At 46.8% G+C, this 27,054-nt stretch overlaps 2 protein-coding genes across 5 annotated transcripts; both read right to left on the reverse strand.

Moving 5' to 3' along the window:
• Positions 1–1,670: 1,670 nt before the first annotated feature.
• LOC136572380 (probable N-acetyltransferase CML1) lies at positions 1,671–21,262 on the reverse strand. 4 transcript variants are annotated; one of them, XM_066572903.1, is made up of 2 exons: positions 21,144–21,262; positions 1,671–2,450 (listed from the first exon to the last, which is right to left on the reverse strand). In XM_066572903.1, exon 2 carries the CDS (start codon positions 2,443–2,445, stop codon positions 1,774–1,776), a length of 672 nt encoding a protein of 223 aa, XP_066429000.1. In that variant the 5' UTR covers positions 2,446–2,450; positions 21,144–21,262; the 3' UTR covers positions 1,671–1,773. The 4 variants fall into 4 exon arrangements, with proteins under 4 accessions (XP_066429000.1, XP_066428999.1, XP_066429002.1 ...); XM_066572902.1 differs by lacking the exon at positions 21,144–21,262 and adding an exon at positions 20,951–21,130; XM_066572905.1 differs by lacking the exon at positions 1,671–2,450 and adding an exon at positions 11,358–12,153 and having other exon boundaries at positions 21,144–21,253.
• Positions 5,213–5,987, reverse strand: LOC136573291 (probable N-acetyltransferase camello). The gene has a single exon (XM_066574591.1). The coding sequence runs from the start codon at positions 5,979–5,981 to the stop codon at positions 5,310–5,312; it is 672 nt and encodes a 223-aa protein (XP_066430688.1). The 5' UTR covers positions 5,982–5,987; the 3' UTR covers positions 5,213–5,309.
• Positions 21,263–27,054: the final 5,792 nt, after the last annotated feature.

Raw genomic sequence — 27,054 nt, forward strand, 5'->3', positions numbered from 1 at the left:
CCTAAGTCGGGACCTGGAGGGAGGGTTACGTTTGCTGAATTCAACCCGGATCCCCTTGAAGTTTTAGGACTTGACTTGGCGCTGCTTTCACGGGAGACTGTATGTAAGGGGCAACTTGAAGAGCAGGCCTCTGATTGACAGGGGTTGCCCCCGTCAGGAGTGCAGCGGCGTGCTGAAAAGCATGGAGCATTTCCTGCTTCAGTGCCCCTTTAATACAGAGGTATACCAACGGTTAGGGGTCTCCATAGGCTGGCCTCAGCTGGCACACCTCTCCTATGCAGAGTGGGCTTATGGAGCCTTCAGAGGTCTTGATGGCAGGGACCGCTGCACTTTATTCCTAGTTAGCCTAGTGGTCAGGTTCCACATCTGGAGTGCACAGTGTTTAATCCGACGGAGCTGAAAGTCCTCCCCGTGGATACGGTATGTAGGAACATCCTGGGTGACCTGGTGAAGCTACATTCTGTGGAGTATGAGAGGCCGGGCACATCTAAGGCTTCTTTTCTATGGAGAGGGCTTGTATTTCGTTAGGGATAGTCTTTTCTTAATCTTCTAGGGACAGGATAGGGAGAGAGGAGGGATAGGGCAGGGACAGGTTTTCCATGAAGGGTCAGACTGAGGGGCAGACTAAGGACTGTCTAGGGCGAATTAGGGAAAGAATAGGGAGACTTTTTTTTAATTCAAGGGATAGTATATTGCGATGTCTGTGCCCGGCTTATCACCTCCAATCCCGGTGGCGGGCTGTGAGTGCACCATGAAGGTTTTTGTTTTGATTTGGGCAAAATGGAATTAAGTAGGGCTGCAGGAGAGCCGACCTTAGGCTTTCGGGTTATGTATATAGTATATATTATGTATGTTGGTTTATGGGAGTTTATTATGGTTTTGTATATATTGTATATATTCACGTTTTGGGTGGTAGGTAGGTTGGGTGGGGAGTTGGGGGGAGTGGGATTCACGCCATCAGCCGTAGCCTGGCACGTCCCAAACATTGAACTCTGGGCACGGATTGGTGCAGTGGGCATGGCCCCCAGGCTGCGGCGGGCACAGTGTGGTATTTATTAAAAAAAACAAAACAAAACCCTGGTGTGGCTTGGCACGTCCTGAACTGAACTCTGGACACGGACTGGTGGAGCAGGCTTGGCCCCAAAGCTGCACTAGGGAACCCCCCCCCCCCAAAAAAAAATGATATATATATATATATTTTTAGTTAGTTCTTTTATGCCAGTTTGGCTCGGTCTTTCTGTTTGTATTTGGTTATTTATGTTGATGTTTATCTTATTGCTTACATTCGTTTTCTATGGGTACAGTGCGGTACGGCTGGACCTGGAGTTATAGTTTACAGGGTTTTATGTAGTTATAGTTTCCATAGTTTTATATTTTAGGTATATAGTTGTATATTGTGTTATATGTTGAGTGTGTATGTGTGTGGGTGTGTACCCGCTGTTTCTTTAATGAGAACTAGTGAGATGGTTGGCCAACGTTTTGAGATATTTCTGTTAGTGAAGATGAATGGACGGATTCATGTCATGATTTTATATGATTTGTAAGTCTGAAAATGAAACCTTTCCCATACAAGACAACGGGGGGTCTTCCTGATGGGTTGTCTTGTTTTAATGGTGAGCGGGAATGACCATGAATGCAGATGACTTTCACATACGAGGCCAACAGGAGGTTTTATACTTTAACATTTTAATGAATGATTGGTGACATCATAGGAGCTGAGTCACCTCCTCCTTGGTCCATCAGTATAAAAACTTGTAAATGTTTCAGTATTTTTCATCGTTTAGCAGGAAGGTCGTACTGATAGCAAAATATTTCGAAACCAACGAATCTTGTTATGAGTGTTGGAACATAGAAGGCTCTCGATCTCTTGAAACCCATCTTCTCATACATCCGCCAGGCATCAACTTGAGGGTAAGAGGTTTCCAAGATCACCGCCTCACAGCCTCCCTTCCGGGCAAAGTCAATGACCACCCTGCACAAAGCCTTGGCTATTCCCTTGCCTCGGTGCTTTCTGGGAACTGACATCCTTCTGAGCTCCACTTGCTTCTCTCCTCCGGGATGATGTATGGGGACAGCCGCTACCATCCCTGCTACCTCCCCTGAGGACTCTGCCACCCAAAAGCAGTAACCGTCTCTCTGGAGGTAATATTTGTGAATATCTGACATGTCATCAGCCAGACAGCGCCTGACGTAGTGCATGTAGATGTACTTGTGGATGAGAAATAAAACCCCTATGTCAATGATCACAGCTACAATGGACAGCAGTAATGACCCGGTGGTCTGCAAGACAACGAAAAACGTCAGTAGAAAAACTGCCCAGATACGTGGGAGACGGAGCGAAAAATGGAAAGATTTGGCGGTATGTTCTGTTATGCCATCAGCAAAGATCTCTCGAACCCGCTGGTAGTCGGAGTCCTTGTAGAGCCGGATCTGGTATTCAGACATGTTGCCTGCAATAGAAGGAGAACTATGAGTTATAGAACTGTAGTTGTATAGAACACCCTATATCTAATGCAACTTCTCATGGCTTTATTGCATCACTTTATGCAATTTATTTGCAAGCTCGGCATAATCTGATGACTCTATAACTTACAACAGGTAGACTCATTCAAACTTTGTAGTGACCAACTCCGTCTCCATCAGGTTAAGAGTGGGAGACAGGGGCGTAACTATAGGGGATGCAGGGGATGCGGTTGTACCCGGGCCCAGGAGCCTTAGGGGGCCCATAAGGCCTCTCTTCTCCATATAGGGAACCCAGTACTATAAATAAACCATGATAGTTGGGGGCCCCGTTACAAGTTTTGCATTGGGGCCCGGGAGCTTCAAGTTACGCCTCTGGTGGGAGGTAACAGGCCAAGACTATTGCACACATGCTAACGGACAGATAAACACACATGTGTATGTGTATATATATATTACAGGGTGTAGTAAAAAAAACGGTTCCAGCACTATATCTCAGAACTAATGTCCAATAGTGTAGTTGAATAGGAAGACATGAATGCACTACATGATGGCCTGGAGCATGGGTCCCTGGTGGCCCCAGAAAATAGATTTTAATTTTGTGTTGTGGCCCCTAAGAGAGAGAGAATAAAACCGAAATGCAAAACCGAAGAGCAGCATGTGAGAAGCAGAAATCCACTTTCTGTGGGCCGGCTGCTATGACTGAAGTAAGGAAGATATATGCAACATGGCCTCCTTCTGGTCCGATAGATGAATCCCTGGATGATTGGCCCCTATCGTCACCTGCAGGAGATTCAGTTACCGATCCACATAGTGATCGAGACGATTGCGCCAAATTCCAACGCATACGTTCATGCTGAAATTTAAATAAATTAAAAGCCGAGCCACAATCCATACGCTGCGTTGGGGTGTTTGCCCCTCATCAGTATGTGGTAGGTTTCTGCTGTTTTGGGATGTTCTGGCTTGGCTTTCAATGCCCAGTCATTGTTATAAGGCTTGTATAAAGAGTCTAACATTGACTTGCAGGAATTCTGCCTTCCAGTAGGTGGCGCTGCAGAGGTATTGCTCCATCTCCCTTATTTGAATTTTACCAGAAATGAACACTTGATTGGATTTGACGTAATTTCTGCTTAAGCGCATGGAGGAGCCGAGCACTCCTTCATGTATTAGGCACATCGTGCGCCAACAGAAAGATGGATCAGATTAGCTGTGAAGTGCCAGTCTTAAAAAATTTTCCCCATGCAGTCCCTGGCTAAGCAGTGCGTTACAACTGGTGCCCTGCCTGCCTTCCCCTTCCGATGATCGCAGTCCCCAACCTCCTTGTCCTGTCATATATGGCAGGCACCAAACCACCAAATCCAAACTGCTGTCTGGTTACTTTAGACACCCTCCCTAACTGAAGAATTGGTTCCATATAGTTCTGAAAAGTACTTTTGTATTCTGACTGATGCCTGGTTTGGCCCGTGCCTGATTCACCCAGCTTTCCCGTCTTCTCTTGTCCTGACCTCTGCTTGGGCACAGACCATGATTTATCTGTCTGACTGTTCCTTCAATATCACGCTGTGGTACTTCTGACCTGTCTGTATCAGCTGCCACTGAACGGAGTCTATTCTTAGGGTAACGACCTAGGGGTCCCTGCAGCTAAGACTAAATCACAATTGGAGGGGTATGCCACAGTAAACTATGCTAGACTTTTGACCAAGATGGCCATGTGAAGAAATTTAAGGCTGGACAGTAAGAAGAATTTTTGTATCGTAGCAGCAAATGCTCATAACATGTGCAGGACCTATGAGGATGGGAGTCTGCCATTTGTTGTGGAGTAACAAGGGTTGAAGGGCTGTCACAGTGCAGAGGGATCAGCCCTATTCTCATCTGCACAAGGAAAAACTAGAAGCAATGGGATGAAACTGAAAGGGAGGAGACACAGATTAGATATTAGACAGTAAGGGGGATCAATGAGTGGAACAGGTTACCACGGGAAGTGGGGAGTTCTCCTTCAATTGAAGTGTTCAAACAGACAGACATCTGTCTGGGATGATTTAGTTAGTCCTGCACTGAGCAGGGAGTTGGACCAGATGACCCTGGAGGTCCCTTCCAACTCTACCATTCTATGATTCGATAAACCAGACCCAGCCATCACCTGCAATATTCCAGGTGCAGCATACTATAGCTGTGTCGGCCACTTACCAGACAGGTGACACAAAGTACGAGACAGCATGAGAGCAGTAATCCAAGAGAGGGGCTGGCCTAATGCCAAAGGTCTCAGCATAAGGTTAATAGAACGAAAGCATCTGGTGTAAGAAGTAACTGAGTTTTTACCTGCTTCATATCATTTAGTTGCTGGTTGTAGATGAATATCATTGTGTAAAAGTGCTAACATATTGTAAGGATGCTGTAAGACTGTAGAGTAGAGAGCAGCACTTTTTGCAGGAAGCCAACGTGCAAAAATATATAAGAACTGACCAAATCTGACAGAACCAGCCGTTATCCCAGATACATTCATCTTTTCAATAGTGCATTGACAAGACTATTTCATAGTAGCTATCATATGTTTTGGAACGTGAACAGATCAGACACCCCTGGAGCTCCAAGAACATTCAAAATTCTGCGTCACCAACCGGGAGATTAAAAATATCACTGGACCAACAGGGATTCTGGCTTCAGGTTCACTCTATGTGAACTCCACAACTCCACCAGTATTTATCGAAGCATTGTAGAGTATAACACACCTACTAGATGATATACCATTTTATTCATGTAACGACACGTTAGATACAGTCTCCAGTGGCAGAGGAATCGTCATGGTCGAATAAAGGCTGAGACTTTCCATCTTCCAGTGTGAATCACCATTATACTGCTGGAACATTATATTTATAGACCAGGACCCTAAAGTCCAAGACTCGACCCAGGAGACCCGGAGGGTAACAGTAATGTGTTTGCTTGAAGCCGAGCTTCTCGTACAATTTCCAGGCCCCAATTTGTGGTAATGTGGTCATCAGGACCACGGCCTCACAGCCGCTCCTCTGGGCAAAGTCCATCAACGTCTTACATAACACTTTGGCGATCCCTTTGCCTCTGTGCTGTTTGGCCACAGAGAGTCGCTTCAGTTCCAGATGTTTTTCTCCTCCGGGCTCAGAAGAAGGAATGGCAGCGACGGTCCCTATAACCTCACCGCCTGTGGACTCCACCACCCAGAAGCAGTAACCGTCCCGCTGCATGTAGTATTGGCCGATGTCCAACATGTCATGGGAGAGGGAGTGATCTATATAGGAGGTGTACATGTAACGGGCCCCGAACCATACTGCAACTAGAGCCGCAGTGAAGGCAAGGATGAAGGTAGTAACAGACACAAGGTTTAGGGCAGGAAGGACCAACGAGGCCAATGCAGGAAGCCAGATATGTGGCTGCCGTATCGCGTGCTGAAAGGCTTTACCAATGTGCTCCTTCATTCCGGAAGCAAACAGTTCCCTGGCCACATCGTAGTCAGAGTCCTTGTAGAGTCGGAGGAAGTAGTCAGACATGTTGGTGCTCTGCAAGAAAGGGCAAAATGTAACTAAAGGAAATGAATTATTAAAGGGCCGGTTCAGTCCTTTGTAGATAACGCGTCATCATGGTATAGTGACATCATCTGCTACCTTCTAAGCGACTTTGGGCTTCAATTACTCTGCTCCTCTTCGTACTTTTTCCATTTTCAGGGCATCCTTTCTGGTGCCGCATCTGAATATTTTACATGAGGCCGCACGAATGCTGTACAGGGGTGAAATTATGTTCCTGTACCACAAAGCCATACCCCTTTTAATACACAGTGGTATCTGCTGGCTATAGAAGCAGCTGATTGACATTGTGCTGTCATTTCGCCTAATGATTTCCATGTATGATACACCCTCTGCTGCTCTACAAGCCCTAGGAGGGACACAGAGCTTTATATCTATCCACAATGAACCTCGTCTGCCCAATAGAAGGTCTAGTGGTTTGGCTTATATCTCTATAGTTCTAGTGCAAATCGTCTTAACAGCTTAGATATTGACTCATAGGGCAGCTTTCACTCCAATAGAGGGCGATGTGGAGGATTATTCCATTAACTTATTTGCATAGCTTTTCCCAGGGAGCATTGCATGACTCGAAAGACTGCCTACACCTTCAGGGTGCTCTGTATAAGGAGAACTATTACCACCCTGATCTCCATATTCAATGTGGTTTTCTGCCGGATCCCGAATGCACTTCTGCCATGGTGCATCTGAAACATGTGAACCAGCCTAAGACATACACACTTCAGAAAGAGAATCCATCAGCCATGTTTAGGTGTGGGTCCCAAGCCCAAAGTCTCGTCTACGACCAGAAGGTTGCAAGTTTGATCCCTGCGTGATTCAGGTAGCCGGCGCAAGGTTGACTCATCCTTCCGAGGTTGGTAAAATGAGCACCCAGCTTGGTGGTGGGTGGGGGGGGTAATAATTACCTGAAAGCGCTGCGGAATAAGTTGGTGCTATACAAATACCATGATTTATTTTATTTTTATTTTCCCTGGAGCCCATAGCACTCTAGTTATGGCACTGGATGACATCATCCTTGTAGAAGGTGGGCTTGTGTAATAATGTCCACCATTAGTCATGATCACTTTATACAATGAATGCACATGCGGTTTCTCTGCCATTACTCGCAGGGTCGGCGGACATCAGGTGCCGTCCAGCCGCTGAACTGAATGTGCTTAAGTGGCTGAACAGAATCTAAAGTCCGGTGACCCTGCGAGTAATGGCCGAGAAAGTGCTTGCGCCTTCATCATATCGCGTGCAAGTAAACGCACGCATATCCTTCTCACAGCGCCTGCGCAGGATTTCCTCAAAGGATAGAAAATGAATACGCTTATCTATCAAAACCGGGGAAGGTGGCGGCGCGGCTGCGCAGAACATCTCGTTCTTTTTACCTAATTTTAATACAGCACAGGAAAACTTCAAAAGAGGATTGTAAAAGTTGGGGAGCCGTATAACAGTATATAGCGGTGGGGCGATCTCCGCAGCAGCACTACTACAGGCAGAGCTTAGATTGCAGAGGAAGAGCCCGATGACAGGGTCCCTTTAACAAAACTTGTACTTAGGGGTTTCTACACCCCCAAACCCTCCTACAATATAAGTTCATTGGGTTGGCTGCTGTAACAGCTAAACCAGCCCCTTCCCTGACTCGGCATCGGCCATGACATAGAAGGAGGGTGGCTTAGTTATTAATTTGAGTGGAACAGCCCCCTATGATGTAACGGGCGAGGTCCATGCCAGGTGATCCAGGCAGAAAGTGGAGATTCCAGCTTCACTAGTCTGGGATAGTATTAACCCCTCTCTAGACAACCCCTTTAATCCTATTGTCTATATAACTAATAATACTAGTGGCGCCGGCACTGAACCTCAGGGTAACGCATGTATAACCGGGGACTGTTCCGAGTAGGACTTCATTAGGTGTCTATGAGGGACCGTGAAAAACACCTCTAGAAGTCTAAAAAACTCTGTATCCACTGCTGCCCTTCTGTAGCCACATGCCACCCTGGGATGAGGGGGTCTCTGTGCCATGGAGCAGGTAGTCCTGGGAGGCTCAGCTGTGCACACTAGGTGCCCCTCCTATAATGAATGCCAGGCGCGCACAGGTCAATCACTGGGTTATAAGGCTCCATTAGCCTTGAGAGACCTGAGTCCTAACTATAATTATTAAAGGGGTTGTCCCGAGGCAGCAAGTGGGTCTATACACTTCTGCATGGCCATAATAATGCACTTTGTAATGTACATTGTGCATTAATTATGAGCCATACAGAAGTTATAAAAAGTTTTATACTTACCTGCTCCGTTGCTGGCGTCCTCGTCTCCATGGTGCCGACTAATTTTCGCCCTCCGATGGCCAAATTAGCCGCGCTTGCGCAGTCCGGGTCTTCTCCTCTTCTCTATGGGGCTCCGTGTAGCTCCGTGTAGCTCCGCCCCGTCACGTGCCGATTCCAGCCAATCAGGAGGCTGGAATCGGCAATGGACCGCACAGAAGCCCTGCGGTCCATGAAGACAGAGGATCCCGGCGGCCATCTTCAGCAGGTGAGTATGAAGACGCCGGACCGCCGGGATTCAGGTAAGCGCTGTGCGGGTGGGTTTTTTAACCCCTGCATCGGGGTTGTCTCGCGCCGAACGGGGGGGGGGGGGGGTTTAAAAAAAAAAAAAACCCGTTTCGGCGCGGGACATCTCCTTTAAGCCCTTCATAGCCGGCGCACAGATCTAGTGGTAGTCAGTTTGTTGGCGCTCTACAAGAAAGGGCAAAATGTAACTAAAGGAAATTAATTATTAAAGGGGCGGTTCAGTCCTGTGTAACTAAATCATCAGATTCATTGCCATCTTATGTACTCACACACAGAATCCATCACTTCCATGTGCGGATTGTTCACATGGGGTCCCAGAGTCATATGGTGTGGGAGGGATGTGCCATCAGGTGCCCCTCATACGTAGTGCAAGCCAGAGAGTGCCCCATAGACAGTGTTGGCCAGAGACCTTGTTCTCAAACATCAGCTCTTAGATTCCGCTGTTTATAATAATCCCCATATCAAACCCCGGCCCCACTCTGTATAATAATCTCCATATCAAACCCCGGCCCCACTCTGTATAATAATCTCCATATGAAACCCCGGCCCCACTATGTGTAATAATCCTCATATCAAACCCCGGCCCCACTCTGTATAATAATCCTCATATCATACCCAGGCCCCACTCTGTATAATAATCCCCATATCAAACCCCGGCCCCACTCTGTATAATAATCCCCATATCAAACCCCAGCCCCACTCTGTATAATAATCCCCATATCAAACCCCGGCCCCACTCTGTATAATAATCTCCATATGAAACCCCGGCCCCACTCTGTGTAATAATCCTCATATCAAACCCCGGCCCCACTCTGTATAATAATCCTCATATCATACCCAGGCCCCACTCTGTATAATAATCCCCATATCAAACCCAGGCCCCACTCTGTATAATAATCCTCATATCATACCCAGGCCCCACTCTGTATAATAATCCCCATATCAAACCCAGGCCCCACTCTGTATAATAATCCTCATATCATACCCCGGCCCCACTCTGTATAATAATCCCCATATCAAAGCCCGGCCCCACTCTGTATAATAATCCCCATATCAAACCCCGGCCCCACTATGTGTAATAATCCCCATCTACCACTTCAGGCCTCAGGTCCAACTCCGTGTAGACAACTTCACTCATCACATTACATCGCCGGCTGTACCCTGGGAGTAGTACAGGATCTGTGATGTAGAAGGAAAGCAATAACCCAAGACAGAGGGTTTATACTGGAGGTGTCAGCAGTGAGAAATGTCAGTGTGAGTCTAACAGAATAATCACACCTGGTGTAAGGAGTAACAGAGGTATAGGGAAGTACAGAGACTCATATTGAGGTTACTGTTAATTTGGTAATTCCGAACCTGACTAAAGCTAAGGGTGAATTCACACCTCACTGATTTGCTGCATATTTTGCCACACATTTTGTTGCCGATCGGCAGCAGATTTTACTTCTTCAATTTGAAGTCAGATCTGCAGCACATTTCAACCTTTCAATTGAATTGCTGCAGATCCGAACCAAAATCTGCAGCAAATCAGCGATGTGTGAACTCACCCTTATTGCCCTGTCCCAAACAGCTGACTGAAGATGTGTGTTCCTTCTGGTTTGGCTTTCTGTATATCCTTAGTCATTTTGCAAGACTCATTGAATGGTTGGACATTGAGTAACAGGGAAGCTCCTTCCAATAATGCGGCTGTGGAGGCGTTTCTCCATCCACTATTTACATAACTTTTTTTCAGAGCCCGTATAAGACCCCATATCCCAACTGGGCGCTCTCCATAGGGAGAAGCCTTATTTTCTCAGATCCACATCAAAGGCCACTCACCCAGTCAATCACTACGCTGTTCTGACCTGGCGAGGGGCGAACACCCCGCAATACCCTGCAGTACCCCACAACAGCCTATCTGCAGACAGGTTTCTTTTCCAATTTGCAAAATATCCCTACTTATGTTGCGAGGTCGGATATTGATTTAAAGGGCGGTCACCATACAATAAGTGGTGCTGAAGAGGTGCTTTTCCATCCCCTAATTGCACATCACAGCAGCCAAGATATTTTTTGGAACTTGGACAGATGAGACACCACTGGAACACCAGGGACATTAGAAACACCTTTGTACCATGAGAGACAAAAGAAATGGCATTGGACCCTCAAGTATATTAGGAAACCTACATGACAAGCAAATAAATATCAGCATGGAAAAAATAAGAGAACTACTAGCCCACAGAGAACATTAATGAAACCTCTGGCCCATCAGGGAAAATATAAATGCCACTACTGTCAGATCACCAAGGAGATTGATGAAACCACTGGACCATCAGGGACAAAATAAATGCGACTGAACTAGCAGGCCTATTGGTGAAACTATCTAACCACCACTGCCAGACCACCGAATAGATTAATGAAACCACTGGACCATCAGTAAAAATATAGATGCCTCCACTGTCAAACCACTGAGGAGATTAATGAAACTACCAGACCATCATGGAAAATGTTAATGTCACCACTGTCACACCAGTGAAGAAAGTAATGAAACCTCTAGGCCATCAGGGATAATATAAATCCACTGAACTAGCAGGCCTATTGGTGAAACTATCTAACCACCATTGCCAGACTAATGAAGAGATTAATGAAACCACTGGACCATCATACATAATGATTGCCACTGAACTAGCAGTCCTCCAAAGAGATTAAATAAACCACTGGACCATCAGGGACACCGGCTTGTGGTTCAGCCTTATCAGAACTCCATAACCACCCCAGTCATGAAGAATTAAAGTAGAACACTCCAAGGAAAGGACACCCATCGGAAAATATACCATTTTATTCACGAGTGACAGAAAAATCAACATGGCTGAATTGAACCAATGTGAAGCAGCGAATGTAGGCTGAGACTTTCCTTCTCCCGCTGTGGATCACCACTATACTGCTGGATTATCATATTGATAGATCATGAATCTGAAGTCCAGGACTTTACTTAGAAGACCAGGAAAGTGAGAATTCTTTTTTTGCCTGAAGCCGAGCTTCTCGTACAATTTCCAGGCCCCAGTTTGTGAGTAAGTGGTCATCAGGACCACGGCCTCACAGCCGCTCTTCCGGGCAAAGTCCATCAACGTCTTACATAACACTTTGGCGATCCCTTTGCCTCTGTGCTGTTTGGCCACAGAGAGTCGCTTCAGTTCCAGATGTTTTTCTCCTCCGGGCTCAGAAGAAGGAATGGCAGCGACGGTCCCTATAACCTCACCGCCTGTGGACTCCACCACCCAGAAGCAGTAACCGTCCCGCTGCATGTAGTATTGGCCGATGTCCAACATGTCATCGGAGAGGGAGTGATCTATATAGGAGGTGTACATGTAACGGGCACCGAACCATACTGCAACTAGAGCCGCAGTGAAGGCAAGGATGAAGGTAGTAACAGACACAAGGTTTAGAGCAGGAAGGACCAACGAGGCCAATGCTGGAAGCCAGATATGTGGCTGCCGTATCGCGTGCTGAAAGGCTTTACCAATGTGCTCCTTCATTCCGGAAGCAAACAGTTCCCTGGCCACATCGTAGTCAGAGTCCTTGTAGAGTCGGAGGAAGTAGTCAGACATGTTAGGGCTCTGCAAGAAAGGGCAAAATGTAACTAAAGGGAATGGATTATTAAAGGGCCGGTTCAGTCCTATGTAGATAACGCGTCATCATGGTATAGTGACATCATCTGCTACCTTCTAAGAGACTTTGGGCTTCAATTCTGCACTATTGGAAAGATCTCTGCTTGTATCCAGTGTAATTCTGTGTTATGTAAATAGTCAGAACTCCAGAATACATTTTACTTTTTCAATACAATGTAACAAACTGTCCAGAACAGGAAAGAGATCTGTACTGCTGGGCTTACATTACAGTGGTCATCCTGCAACCACCATGGCTAGATATAGCTGATTGGGTGATTTGTCTGTTATCGGCCATTGGGGAAGGTGGAAGGTGGCATAAAAACCATCGTTGAACGATTGCTCGTTTGAAAAACCAATGATGCGCCTGTCTCACATGCTCAACGAGAGCAATCGGACTAGCGGTGCCATCGGCTCGTCTAAAAGCAGTTTATGAGGGTTTAAAACAGCTGAAGGCCCGTGATATCTTGCAGGTTGGCGCATATCTGGAACCTTGCAGCTAGTCCAGTATCCCACGGAGGAGGCAGGGGATTAACATTCCACATTCTTTGTACAAAAGCCAACATCCCACCCCACTGCCAAGGTACCCCTGCCGTGTGGATGCCAGGTACGGGCAGGGGTGGCATGCCAGCTAGTAGGATCCTATTCACTCTTGTTTTCTATCATCACCTGGTTATCATGTTACAGCTTACAAGACTACAAGACCGGTTATAGGACTTGCATCCTCTGCTGTGAAATGCGCTGGGTACTCCTGAGCTGTGTGTAGGTATCCAAGGCCATGTGTTCATCAGACATGGCATGGTAGAGGATGAAGGGAGGGGGGTATGGGTAACTTCAGAGATTAATATTCCCTAATGATTTAGAGGGAGGTAAAGAAAAAGGGTCACAGTTCTTATAGTAAAGACCCAACTCCTGAAGTGACTCCTCCACAGAATAACAGTGAGGAACCAGCTGTGAGGTGACTCCTCCACAGATTCATCTCTCTTAGGGCTCATTCACATGGGCGTATCATCACCGCATGTTATGCTCGCGTATTTCTCGTGCGTAACATGGTGAATGGAGACAACAAGTCTATGGAGTTTCATTCTTCCATTCACACTCGCGTTGGAGCTGTGAGGAGACACTGCATATAAAACACAAGAGAAATAAATCGCGGCGAGCTCTAGTCCCCCGCGTATTGAAACGCGGCCTCTTTGCAACGCTTGTGAATGGACAACATTTAATACACAGAATTTAAAAAAAAAAAGTCACACTGCCTGTGTCCGTGACATCAGAATCCCGAGCGTGTGCGGTGCCTATCGCAGCCCTTATGCGATCTCTGTCGGCAGAGCGTAGGGGCTGCGATGACAATGCTACAAGTGTCACAGCATGTGAATGAACCCTTACAGTAAAGAACCAGCGCCTGAGGCGACCATTCCACAGAATTACAGCTCTTACAGTAAAGAACCAGCGCCTGAAGTGACTCCTCGCAGATTCATCAGTCTTACAGTAAATAAACATGTCCATCACATGGGGACTCTCACTGACATTTACATAGGTTCCTCCTTAGTGTCTCCTGGCAGCAGTAAGGCACATGGCATTCCTCATATTTTCCAGCATCTTTTGCTAGTTTTGCTACAACCTACATAATCCTCATTCGGTAAGGCCACAGGCCCCGACCTCACCGGCCCCGCAGGAGCAGCATTTTTACCCACTGGAAGGGTCACATCTCTTAAAGGTAATAAGGTCCAGACGTCGTCACATCATTAATACTGGCGGTTTTATTCCCGTGTCCCATTACTTTACGCTAATTCATGCAGAACTTTCTCTGTGTGATTGTAAGGCTGATATAAGTGATTACAGTATCAGAGCCAAAGGATAATGTATTGTGAAGAACTGATCCCTTGTAGGGAATCTCCAGTACCCTGTTGTTCCACCCCTAGCTTGGATACAGGATGGGATACGGATGGGCATGGCGGCTCTAGTACCCAGTTGTACCGCCTCTAGCTTGGATACAAGATGGGGTACGGATGGGCATGGAGGCTCTAGTACCCTGTTGTACCGCCTCTAGCTTGAATACAAGATGTGATACAGGTGGGCATGCAGGCTCTAGTACCCTGTTGTACCACCTCTAGCTTGGATACAAGATGTACTATGGATGGGCATGGAGGCTCTAGTACCCTGTTGTACCGCCTCTAGCTTGGATACAAGATGTGATACAGGTGGGCATGCAGGCTCCAGTACCCTGTTGTACCACCTCTAGCTTGGATACAAGATGGGATACAGATCGGCATGGAGGCTCCAGTACTGTTGTACCACGTCTAGCTTGGATACAAGATCTGATACAGGTGGGCATGGAGGCTCTAGTACACTGTTGTAAAGCCTCCAGCTTGGATACAAGATGTGATACGGGTGGGCATGGAGGCTCCAGTAACCTGCTGTACCATCTGTAGCTTGGATACAAGATGTGATACAGGCGGGCATGGAGGCTCTAGTGCCCTGTTGTACTGCCTCTAGCTTGGATACAAGATATGAAATGGGTGTGTATTTAAGCTCTAGTACCTTGTTGTACCGCCTCAGGCTTGGATACAAGATGTGATACGGACGGGCATTGAGGCTCTAAGACCCTGTTGTACCACCTCGAGCTTGGATACAAGGTGTGATACGGGCGGACATGGAGGCTCTAGTACCCTGTTGTACCGCCTCTAGCTTGGATACACCTAACAGTCTGATCAGATGCTACTCTCTATTGGTGGTCTGTAGGGGGCGTCCTGAGCCCGGTCACCTTGTGTGCCCTCGTCCACTGGTCCAAACACCTCCTAACAGTCTGGTCAGATGCTCCTTTCTACTGGTGGTCTGTAGGGAATGTCCTGAGCCTGGTCACCTTGTGTGTCCTCACACATCCACTGGTCCCAACACCCCCTAACAGTCTGGTCAGATGCTCCTCTTTACTGGTGGTCTGTACGGGGCATCCTGGGCCCGGTCACCTTGTGTGTCTTCACACATCCACTGGTCCCAACACCCCCTGACAGTCTTGTCAGACGCTCCTCTATACTGGTGGTTTGTAGGGGGCGTCCTGAGCCCGGTCACCTTGTGTGCCCCCATCCACTGATCCCAACACCTCCCAATAGTCTGGTCAGGTGCTCCTCTCTACTGGTGGTCTGTCGGGGGGTCCTGAGCCCGGTCACCTTGTGTGTCCTCACACATCCACTGGTCCCAACACCCCCTAACAGTCTGGTCAGACGCTGCCCTGTACTGGTGGTCTGTAGGGGGCGTCCTGAGCCCAGTCACCTTGTGTGCCCTCACACATCCACTGGTCCCAACACCCCCTAACAGTATGGTCAGATGCTCCCCTGTACTGGTGGTCTGTAGGGGGCGCCCTGAGCCTGGTCACCTTGTGTGTCTTCACACATCCACTGGTCCCAACACCCCCTAACAGTCTGGTCAGACGCTCCCCTGTACTGGTGGTCTGTAGGGCGTGTCCTGAGCCCAGTCACCTTGTGTGCCCTCACGCATCCACTGGTCCCAACACCCCTAACAGTTTGGTCAAACGCTCCTCTATACTCGTGGTTTGTAGGGGGCGTCCTGAGCCCGGTCACCTTGTGTGCCCCCATCCACTGATCCCAACACCTCCCAACAGTCTGGTCACACACTCCTCTCTACTAGTGGTCTGTAGGGGGCGTCCTGAGCCCGGTCACCTTGTGTGCCCCCATCCACTGATCCCAACACCTCCCGACAGTCTGGTCAGATGCTCCTCTCTACTGGTGGTCTGTCGGGGGGTCCTGAGCCCGGTCATCTTGTGTGTCCTCACACATCCACTGGTCCCAACACCCCCTAACAGTATGGTTAGACGCTCCGCTGTACTGGTGGTCTGTAGGGGGCGTCCTGAGCCCGGTCACCTTGTGTGCCCCCATCCACTGATCCCAACACCTCCCGACAGTCTGGTCAGATGCTCCTCTCTACTGGTGGTCTGTCGGGGGGTCCTGAGCCCGGTCATCTTGTGTGTCCTCACACATCCACTGGTCCCAACACCCCCTAACAGTATGGTTAGACGCTCCGCTGTACTGGTGGTCTGTAGGGGGCGTCCTGAGCCTGGTCACCTTGTGTGTCTTCACACATCCACTGGTCCCAACACCCCCTAACAGTCTGGTCAGACGCTCCCCTGTACTGGTGGTCTGTAGGGCGTGTCCTGAGCCCAGTCACCTTGTGTGCCCTCACGCATCCACTGGTCCCAACACCCCTAACAGTTTGGTCAAACGCTCCTCTATACTCGTGGTTTGTAGGGGGCGTCCTGAGCCCGGTCACCTTGTGTGCCCCCATCCACTGATCCCAACACCTCCCAACAGTCTGGTCACACACTCCTCTCTACTAGTGGTCTGTAGGGGGCGTCCTGAGCCCGGTCACCTTGTGTGCCCCCATCCACTGATCCCAACACCTCCTGACAGTCTGGTCAGATGCTCCTCTCTACTGGTGGTCTGTCGGGGGGTCCTGAGCCCGGTCATCTTGTGTGTCCTCACACATCCACTGGTCCCAACACCCCCTAACAGTATGGTTAGACGCTCCGCTGTACTGGTGGTCTGTAGGGGGCGTCCTGAGCCCGGTCACCTTGTGTGCCCCCATCCACTGATCCCAACACCTCCCGACAGTCTGGTCAGATGCTCCTCTCTACTGGTGGTCTGTCGGGGGGTCCTGAGCCCGGTCATCTTGTGTGTCCTCACACATCCACTGGTCCCAACACCCCCTAACAGTATGGTTAGACGCTCCGCTGTACTGGTGGTCTGTAGGGGGCGTCCTGAGCCTGGTCACCTTGTGTGCCCTCACACATCCACTGGTCCCAACACCTCCTAACAGTCTGGTCAGAACGGCCAGTGGGGGACAATTCATCGATACTACCATCCAGCTTCTCCCATCCCAATAGTACGCCCCCCTCAGACTCTGGTAATAGAGTCTCTTTTTTGAGTCGTAGAGGCATCTAGTGGTCAACAAGCTCTACAAGCGGAAGAAGAGGCCACTACAAACAAGGAGCCTCTAAGAGCCTCTATAGGCCAAGGGAGAACCACTTCTAGGGCCTCCGGTGACAAGACGTCCATCTAATCACCACAACTCTCATCATTTACAGATCTGCCTGGGATGGAACTGCACGCCAGGTTCTGCACCAAATCCACAACTTTATCTGGGAGCGTCGGGGGTGACAAAGACTGTAGCATGCAGTACTACAATGATGTGGGGTTTCAAGGCAGTTCAGAGGGCCTTATCTTGCAAATAGTTTATGCCTGTGAATTGCAGTTAATATACCGTAACGTTTGAGAATCCAGCGCCCTCCGATGGAGTGTTAGAGAGACACATTTAGGGGTCATACATAAAACACTGCAGGTCTCCCACCAATTTTGTAAACGGTGGGTCCGCCGGCGAGACTGCGTAGGGCTGTGTGCGCACTGTGTACGCCTACGTATAACACGGACACGCGCAGTGTGACTTTTTTTCTAAAATTCCCCGCAGTGTTCCCCAGCGGGGTTGTGTATACAATGCAGCCCGTACGCAATATATTGTATCATACGCAGCCTAGACAAGTGCGCAGGGCTCACGCGGCGTGGTGCGCAGAGAAAGAGAGCATGCTGGGATTATGTCTCTTGTGTATCGATACGCAGTGTCTACACGCCGGCATGTCCATTGACTTTCATTGACCCCATTCATCACATATCAGGTAACACGCAGTGGTGGACACGAGCCTTAAGGGTTAAGTAAAGTTTATTATTAGTTCATGAGAAATCTGGCCTCCGTCTTTTAGTCGCTGCGCCACCCTGAGGCTGTGGCAAATATTTGCCTATTAACTCGTGCCTGTCACATGCTTGATCATTACACAGTATACTGCACTACTATAGCGTTGCATTATACTGTAACTGCGATCCAATGATTACAGGTTCAAGTCTCCGACGGGACAAAAGAAAAGGGAAAATAAAGATTGTTTTAATTATCAAAAATGTAAACTATTGAATGTTTAAACCACAATCCCGCTTTTCATGTCCTTCATTACTGCAGTGTGAGGGCCGTAATAGGACCCCGGGCAAAAATGAGGCAGGTGCTTTTTTCTCCATTTTGCACCACTTAGACATTTTTTTAAGTTTTCCAATTCATTATATGATGCGTTACATGGGACTGCTGAAAAACACAACTCATCCTGAAGAAAAGGAGCCGCCATGTAAGTGGGAACATAGCAAATAAGGATTTTTTGAAAGCAAGTGGGGGAGGGGGGATTAAAGCAAAACAAAAGAAAACACAAAAAAGGGTTAATCTCCGCACGTCCAAATATGTTTTCCTGTCACCTGTTTTGTATATAGTGCTTTAAAAGGGGATTTTGAGTTTTTTTAGCTGATGACCAACCCCCGAATAGGTCATCACTAGTCGTAGGCCGGTGGTCCGCCGCTCGCAGAGACAGTGGGCTGGACGTCATCATCAGTGGTCAGATGAGGAAGTCGGAGCGCCGGTTTCACTCCATATACATAAATGGGCACACCTCACTGCTCCAACACTTCAAAAAAGTGAAACCTGGCCAAATGTGGCGCTCGCCAATGTGCCATGCCCCCGCAGATAGAACCACCTTGCATCACTTTATGGAAGTAGCGATCGCAGTGCGTTTCCCATTGTTTTCAATGGCACACCTGGCATCGGGTGCAGCTCGCATGTGCTGGCATCACTGAACACAATGGGCGATGCAATGCAAGGGAACGCCCAAGGATGGGGCGTGCCGCGATGCAGGAAAAGCAAAGGAAAAACAAAAAAAATTGGCTCCTGTGTATAAGACCCTGTTTAAAAGAATGGGGTTCGTATTCATGTGAGATTTGACCATCTCGCAGCGCACGGATCCCGCGCGGTTCTCAGCCTAATATCAATGACCTCTGATAACATCCAGCGCAGCACCAGTGCAGCAGGCCAGACGATCAGCCGATGATCGGGGGTCCCAAGCGGTGAAGCCATGTCCGCCAACCACTGATGACCTATCCAGGGACTAAGTCATCCGTTATACAAGGCCAGAATATCCCTTTAAGATCCCTCCGGTGTCCCTGAGCTGCACACACCAGCCACGTCCGCCGCACGGTCCCCAGCCCGATCCCCCCCTCGGACCTTCAAAGAATCGTTGGATTCGGCTCACCTGATGTAACCGATGAGCGGGCGGGCGGGCGGCTCACAGTAACCTTAGCGCTGAATTCACATGTCCGTTTCTTTCTGCCACGTACGGTTTTCCAGTTTTGGCGATAATGTAATGCCCGCCCGTTCACCGCAGTGGCATGTCGCAGGGTCACTGCGCCCCACAAGGTCACGCTGCAGATCCTATACATTGTGTGAGGATATACCCTCGTGTGACCGAAGCCGTGGACATCCGGGGGTCTATTTACAAGACGCCTCAGTCATTGAGGACCGCCACAGAGGGAAGCACGACCCGAATCTGATGGGCGACTCCTGCTGGCTCTTACAGAGGGAGAGTAACGCTTCTCACAGGAGGAAGTCCGGATCCCAGCGCCATGTTCCACCAAAACCAGTGGAATAGTAATATTACGGCGCCCAAACTGTTAGCATCTTAACCCTTTAGTGACTGAGCTTTTTTCCGTTTTTCCCTTTTTTAGTTTTCCCCTCCCCCTTTTAATAGATGGTAACTCCTTTATCTCTCCATCGCCGTCGCTGTATGCGGGCTTGTTGTTTATTGCGGGACGAGTTGTAGTTTCAGTGGTTTTATTTATTGTACCGTATAATGTACTGAAAAAACTTTTTAAAAAGAGAGAAATGGAAAAAAAAATAATCTAATTCCGCCATCTTTCTTGCGTCTTGTTTCTACGGCGCACAAACTGTAACAATAATGACCTGATAACGTTATCCTACAGGTTGGTCCGATTCCTGCGATACCAAAACTTATATAGTATTTTTTTTGCTGCACTACTTTTTTTTTTTTCCAAAGAGATTTAACTTTTAAAGGTTATTTTCTGCCGCCATCTTTTGCGCACAATAGCTTTTTTATTTTTCCGTCAACATGGTTGTGAGGGCTCATTTTTTGCGGGACGTCCTGTAGTTTCCGTTCGTACTATTTTGGAGTACATACGACTTTTTGATCGCTTTTCATTTTTTCTTGAAGACAGACTGGCCAGAAAAAAAAGCGCACTTCTGGCGATGTTTACCACGTGGGATAATAATGCGTTACTCTGATAGATCAGACTGTTACGGACGCGGTGATACCAAATATGGATTTTTGTTTTCTTAAAAAGGAGTATCACGGTCACAAAGGGGTTAAATAAAGGAGATGGTTGGTGACAGCAAGACACACTGTCGGTACTCGGCGTCACGTGCTGCTGGTGTCCAGCGCCCCCCGCTGCCGGTACTCGGCGCTCTGCGTGGGATCCGCAGGGTTTACTGTTACACAAACGGATCAATCACCGTCTGCTGTGAAAACGCATTAAACTATTTGTTGCGCAGCGCTATCATTCACTGTAAACATGGCGAATGAGGAACAAGTGTGCGCTTATTAGTCATCATTCATTTTGTGCATAAAGATCCTCATTCAGTCGCAACGTGTAAAAAGCGGGCGTTCATTCATCCTCATTCCCTGCCAGTCCCCAGAAAGATCAATGATTGAGTGAATGGGCGAATGAAGAGAACACTTACACTTGCGTGTAAAAGAACCCTTCATCCTGGCCGACGCCTGCAGCTGCGGAGCACGACTGTGACCTTACCCGACAACCCTGCATAATCCTGAGCAAGGGGTTAATAACCTGGTACTCACCGTGACTATGCTCGCCCGCTACTGGACACTGCTGACCAGGCCTGTTAGTATTCAGCCCCTTCCCCTGATTTCTGGCTCCTTCTGTGATATCCGGCTCCGGGTTTCTAGTCATGGATCTGTTTAGCCCTGCCCCAACGTGTAAGGATCACGATGTCGAGCCGTCATCTACCCCCTCGGGGTCTGTAGTACCTACCGAGAGTCGGAGTCCTCTGCGGCCGGCGCTCCACTTCCTCTGTGAGCGCTGGGGACTCTGCCAAACTTCTTATAAAGCTCAACCCCAAGTGACCCGAGTCCTGATTACACAGTCAGTGCAGAGTCAGGCATTAACCCCTTCAGCACTGCTACGTTAGAGAGTGCGCTGCCAGATCCATGTCCCAGTACACCATCAGTCGCACGTGTGGCAGGGGGATGCGAGGAGGACAAGATCCACTGTGAGGGTATATATATATATTGCCATATGTTCTTTATACTTTTATACCTATATGCAAGTTTTATTCAATTCCAAATGAGAAAAAACTTAAATGTCACCTTACATCAGATATCCCAAGGCTGAGAGAGATGTTCTAAGAAATACAGAGAAGATACGTAACCAGACACAAGGCCGCATGTACTTGGCCGATTTCCCAGAAGCGCTGGAACAAGATATCAAGATGTTCAAATGTACATGACTGTTATATGATTTTCACTGTCTCAGTCCGCAAATCCGGACTGCCCATATATGGTTATGAGCCCATCACCCCCTAGTGGTGAGAGGGCAGAGGATATAAGATCTCATGTAATCTGTAATAAAGTGCGCAGTTTTTTCTCCCGTGTGAGGAGCTAGACCAGACTCCTGTGTGTGGTGTCTCTTCTTACGGCCGGCAACGGGGCAAGTGGAGTGGGGCCGATTGGTGCTGCACTTAGAAATTTTAACCCTCATAAATGGCGCAACCAACTGGGGCGGTAAAATCGGAGCTTACAGCGCAATTCACCCGGATCCACGGTACTGAGAAACCGTCCTACTGCAAACCGAGCCTGATCAACTCACAAGAACTCCAGGTAAGACAAACATATATTTATGTTGTGTTTTACGCTGAGAGTCTTGCAGCGGGACTGACTATCTGTGGTTTGTGACCGGACGGGTTGGGTTAAGAGTTCTACACGGTAACTCGTGTGGGCTCCGGGTTTGCCGTCATGGACCACTGACCGTGATATGCGCACCAATGGCTCACCCAGAAACTAGTCTGTAGTTTATTTGTACTTGGAAGTCCGTAGCGTTTTAGCGATAGTGGAGATTGTTTGTTGTATCTGCAGAATTTTTTTTCTCTTACTTTTCATTTGATCTCACAAGAGAAGGGACCCTCAGGTTAGTTTAGTTAGTTGTTAATGGTTTAGCAGAGAGGGATGCATTTTGTGAGATGTCTCATAGAAAGAAGGGACTCTCGGTCGGTTTGCCTTATATATGGGGCTAGCGATTTGATTTCAGAGAGATGCATTTTTATGGGACTGGTTCCATAAGGAGAAGGGACCCTCGGTTGTCTGCCGGTATATAAGGGGCTGACAATTTGAGAATTAAGAGGGATGCATTCTATGGAGCGTGTTATTTTTTGTTGTTTTTGTTGTAATATGCGTAAGATCTTATTAAAGAAGATAGAGCCCCTCAAGGGCTGCCGCCGTGTGGATGAATTTGTAGAATGTAAGAAAAATCTAATGAAAATGTGTGACACCGACCCGCACGGTAGATTACAAAATGGTGTCTGGGAGGAGGTCTTTAGGACCGAGAGGTGCCTTGAAAGACCAAGGTTTGCTAGAAGAGAGAGAGATAGATAGTCAGAGTAAGTTACGTATGTACACATTATTTGTTTAAGAAAGTATCCGTAAGTGAAATGTTGAAAAGTACAGTAAGTGATCAAGAGGGCGTCAGGAGAGTGTCTATTAAAGGTTATATTGGCAGTTAGGTAGGGGAGAGAAAGTGCTGAAGGAGCAAGCAAGTCGATAAGTAAGTTACAATGCATAGGATTTTTTTTGGCAAAGAGATGGAAATGTGTATAATACAAGATAGATAATAGATAATATGTATAATCCATACTAGGTGGGTATATGTGTGTATATATATATATATATATATATATATATATATATATATATATATATATATATATATACTGCAAGTGCAAATAGTTAACAGCTTGCTTGTAGGGGAGAAGAGTCTGTTGACATATAGCTGCAAAGTCTGTGTAGCCTTCCAAGGTCTGGAAGATAACAGCGAGAGAGGAAATGCAATAACATCCTTGGTTAATATCTTGGCTTGCTTGCAATGAATTGAAATGAATTTAATTAGTTATACTGTCTTAGTAGGCAGGGAAATATAGTAATTTCTAATATATATTCTTACTTATACAGGGGTTGAAAATGAATGTTGCAAGGTCCCAGCATATGTGTTAATTATGATTTCAAATGTTTTTTCAATAGTTTAAGCTAAAACTTATTTCAGTATGTGTTTCATAGTCGCGGAGAGATAAGAGATTTGTTTTAAAAAAGGGTGGGGGCTTTCAGAACTCACTCCAAATTCAGGGTCACAGAAACTAAATACTTCAGTGTTTAATACAACATATAATAGCTTCAGTAGATAAGAAATATAGAATATTTCAGTCACTCAGCAAACTTTTTCACATAATTTGTCATAAATAGCGCTCATTCACAATCTCATCTCAATAGAATCATGTACTTTATAAAATAATAGCACTCACCTCAATGTTTTTCAACTGATGTATGTTTGTCAAACTTTTTTTGTCCGTGCATCTGTATGGACTGGTACACCTTTAAAGGGGGGTGACGGAGCAGACTTGAGCGCATGGATGGATGTGAGTTAGTGACCCGTGTTTGAGCTGTGGTGGAATGTGTGATGTGGAAATTGACTGGGGGTAAAAGTCCTACCCCATGCATGGGACTTTGCTTGGTTGAGATGTGGACGTGTAGACGGTTAAGCTGAAATGGAGTTGAGAAGACGGACGCAATGTGCCAATATCGAAGGGGTGGAGCTATATGATGTAATAGTACGTAATAATGTTTCATCCCTCCTGCACAAGGGAGGGGGGAGAATTTTGAGCAGCTAGTTTTTTTGTTTTGTTTTTTTTTTTTCTTCTCCTGTCTGAAATTTGATAAAGATATTGCAGGCAGGACCAGACTAATAATGAATTCACTTAAAGGGATATCACATTTCAAATATTAGTAGATGTTTTGTAGATTTTTCTGCCCCGGTGTAACTCATGCTTCTGTTATAGGTGCTAACATTTTACAGGCCTTATCTGCTTCCATCAAATCTTTTTACAATGTTATACTACCTTGAAACCGGGTGCTCTTGTTCCAATTGAGTACCCTGGTTTAAAGGGGGGGAGGAGAAGGCATAGGTGATCTAGGTATTGCAAGTCAGCCATTTTAGGTATTGCAAGTCAGCCATTTTAGGTATTGCAAGTCAGCCATTTTAGGTATTGCAAATCAGCCATTTTTAAATTTTTTGCAAGCCATTTTTTAAATTTTTTAAATTTTTTGCAACAAGGTTCTAATCTTTTTGAAATAAAATACCAGCCTGATTGTCTAGCAGTAATGCAACAAGAAAATTTAAGTTTTAAAAAAAGGTTACTGAAAGCCCTTGTTAATAATGCATATTTTGAGTTGTTTTTTATAGATGGTACCAGGGTGATTGACGACTCCACACTGGATATACGGTGGTTACACAACAAGATGTCCTAAAAAGCAGAATGTCTCCGCATGTCGCAGTACAAGAAGCGGAATTAAAAGCACTCACGGAGGCGTGTGGAGTGGCCACAGGTAAGACGGCAAACATTTACACTGACTCCCGGTATGCATTTGGCATAGCTCATGATTACGGCCCAACATGGAAGGCCAGACAGTTTTTTACCACAGCAGGACAGCCAATTAAGAATGATGCAATGGTGCAGTCTCATGGAGACCCTACTTCTACCTGACAAGGTGGAAAGCTCACACCAATTCCTACACCGGAGAAGCGAGAGGCAACGCCATCACAGACCACACAGCAAAAGCAGCGGCCCTCAAGCCGTGGAAGAAAGAAGAAAAGAAGAATTTGATAATAACTTTGACTACACTTGGACTTTGATAAAAATCTTGGACTTTGATTTGAACTTGGACTTTGATAAAAACATTGGACTTTGATATGCTAAAGACTTTACAGTTAAGAAAAAGACAAATGGACTAAAAAGGGACGGCGTATGGTGAACAGTCAACAGCACTTGCCCACCATAGTCCCTGTGCCTCATAATGGCCCAGCTGACGCACGGAAAGACGCACCTCTCAAAGCAGTAATGATGTCGATGCTTGAAAAAGGACGGGTGGCTCCTTGGTTTTCTGTAGCTGCTGCATCATTTGTCCAATTTTGCATGATCTTTGCCGTAAGCAACAGGGCAGAAGTAAATTTGCCACATCACACTTGCCGGGGCCACTCTACCCATTTCAGGGATTGCAAATTGGCTACACTCAGCTCCTACTTGTTGGGAAGCATGAATATGTGCTTGTTGTTGATGTTAATGTTTTTCAGGTTGGAGACCTACCCTGTTACCAAAGTAAATAAGCAGGTAACCGCACAGAAGCTCATGAATGAGGTAATCCGCAGATATGGGGCACCGGAAGTCAAACAAAGGTACACACTTCACAGGTGAAATAATGCAACACATCATGTCTGTTTTGGGTATATTCTAGGCTTTTCACACACCCTACCATCCGCGGAGTAGTGGGAAAGTAGATACAAAAGGCAATGAAGAAAATGGTAAAATTTTGAATTGAGTGTTTTCCATTAGTTTTTTTTCCTTAGGAGGATACATGCCACAGTAGCAGAGTTTGGGGAATGATTTTCTTGTTAATGTTGTCATAGGTCTCTCCAAGGAATTGTTAGTAATGTATTCTGCAGTCTCTGCTTTTCTCCCAGGTCCTACAGATGAGTGTCACAATCTGAAACCAGGTGACAGGGTCTATGTGGAAAAGTTTGAGAGACAAACCCTGTTTGAATGTCCCTACCAGATGTTGTTCACCCAACTGCAGTCAAGCTTGAAGGAAAGCCCACTTGGATCCACACTTCGCACTGAAAAAACTAATGATCCTGCATATCCTTTACATGCTATAATGTGGTACAATTCCTCTAACACACACCTTTGACTACTGTACACTAGCCCCCTGTTTCAGAACAAATTAATACAATCAAATGTGCAATATGAAGCCTACACTGAGGGTGAGAATCCAACACCGCATCGTGCTAAGAGAGAAGTTGACGCTCAAGATGGTAACTTTGACCCACATGTATCAATAGGAGTGCCAAGGGGGGTGCCAGATGAATTTAATTCTAGAGATCAGGTTAAAGCAGGTTTTGAGTCCTTATTTGCTTTTGTCACTGTTAATAATAATGTAGATTAGATGAATTATATCTATTACAATCAGCAGAGGTTTGTAAACTACACCAGAGATGCTTTGCAAGGTTTAGCGGACCAATTAGGGCCCACTGCATCCATGGCCCTAGAGTGGCCCTGGATATGATTTTAGCAGAAAGAGGTGGGGTATGTAATTTCTTGTATGTGTATTATCCCTTTGATCAAAAAGAATATGAGTAAGGGACTGGATAATGTGACACCAAAATTTCCCTTGTTTGAAAAAAGATGAAGAGCCAGTTCCGATAATGCCAACCAGATACGTTACCAGAAGAATGGAGAGATGGACTAGTACTGTGTCTGCCTCAGTCTCATAAGATGGACTGTCAGTGGACTTCCCATTTGCCTAGGGAAAGTGCAGAAGACCTTAGGTTCCGGCGAGGGCACACCCTGTGGGGTGTTAACTTGTACAGATAGAGGGTATGGAGGCCCGGAAATAAGCCCAGGGAATCCATGGCTTCCTTCTGAGGTTAGGTAGGGATTCCTTCCCTTTTAGGAGTAGGGACTTACGGGCAGTGGAGAAACCCTGACGCAAGGGAGAGACGACCGAGGAAGAGTGCAAGGTCTGATGCTTGATCTCCATATTAAGTTTTTTTAGGGGGGTTTGTGAGGGTATATATATATATTGCCATATGTTCTTTATACTTTTATACCTATATGCAAGTTTTA

The sequence above is a fragment of the Eleutherodactylus coqui genome, chromosome 7, assembly GCF_035609145.1.
Source record: "Eleutherodactylus coqui strain aEleCoq1 chromosome 7, aEleCoq1.hap1, whole genome shotgun sequence".
Lineage (NCBI taxonomy): Eukaryota > Metazoa > Chordata > Amphibia > Anura > Eleutherodactylidae > Eleutherodactylus > Eleutherodactylus coqui.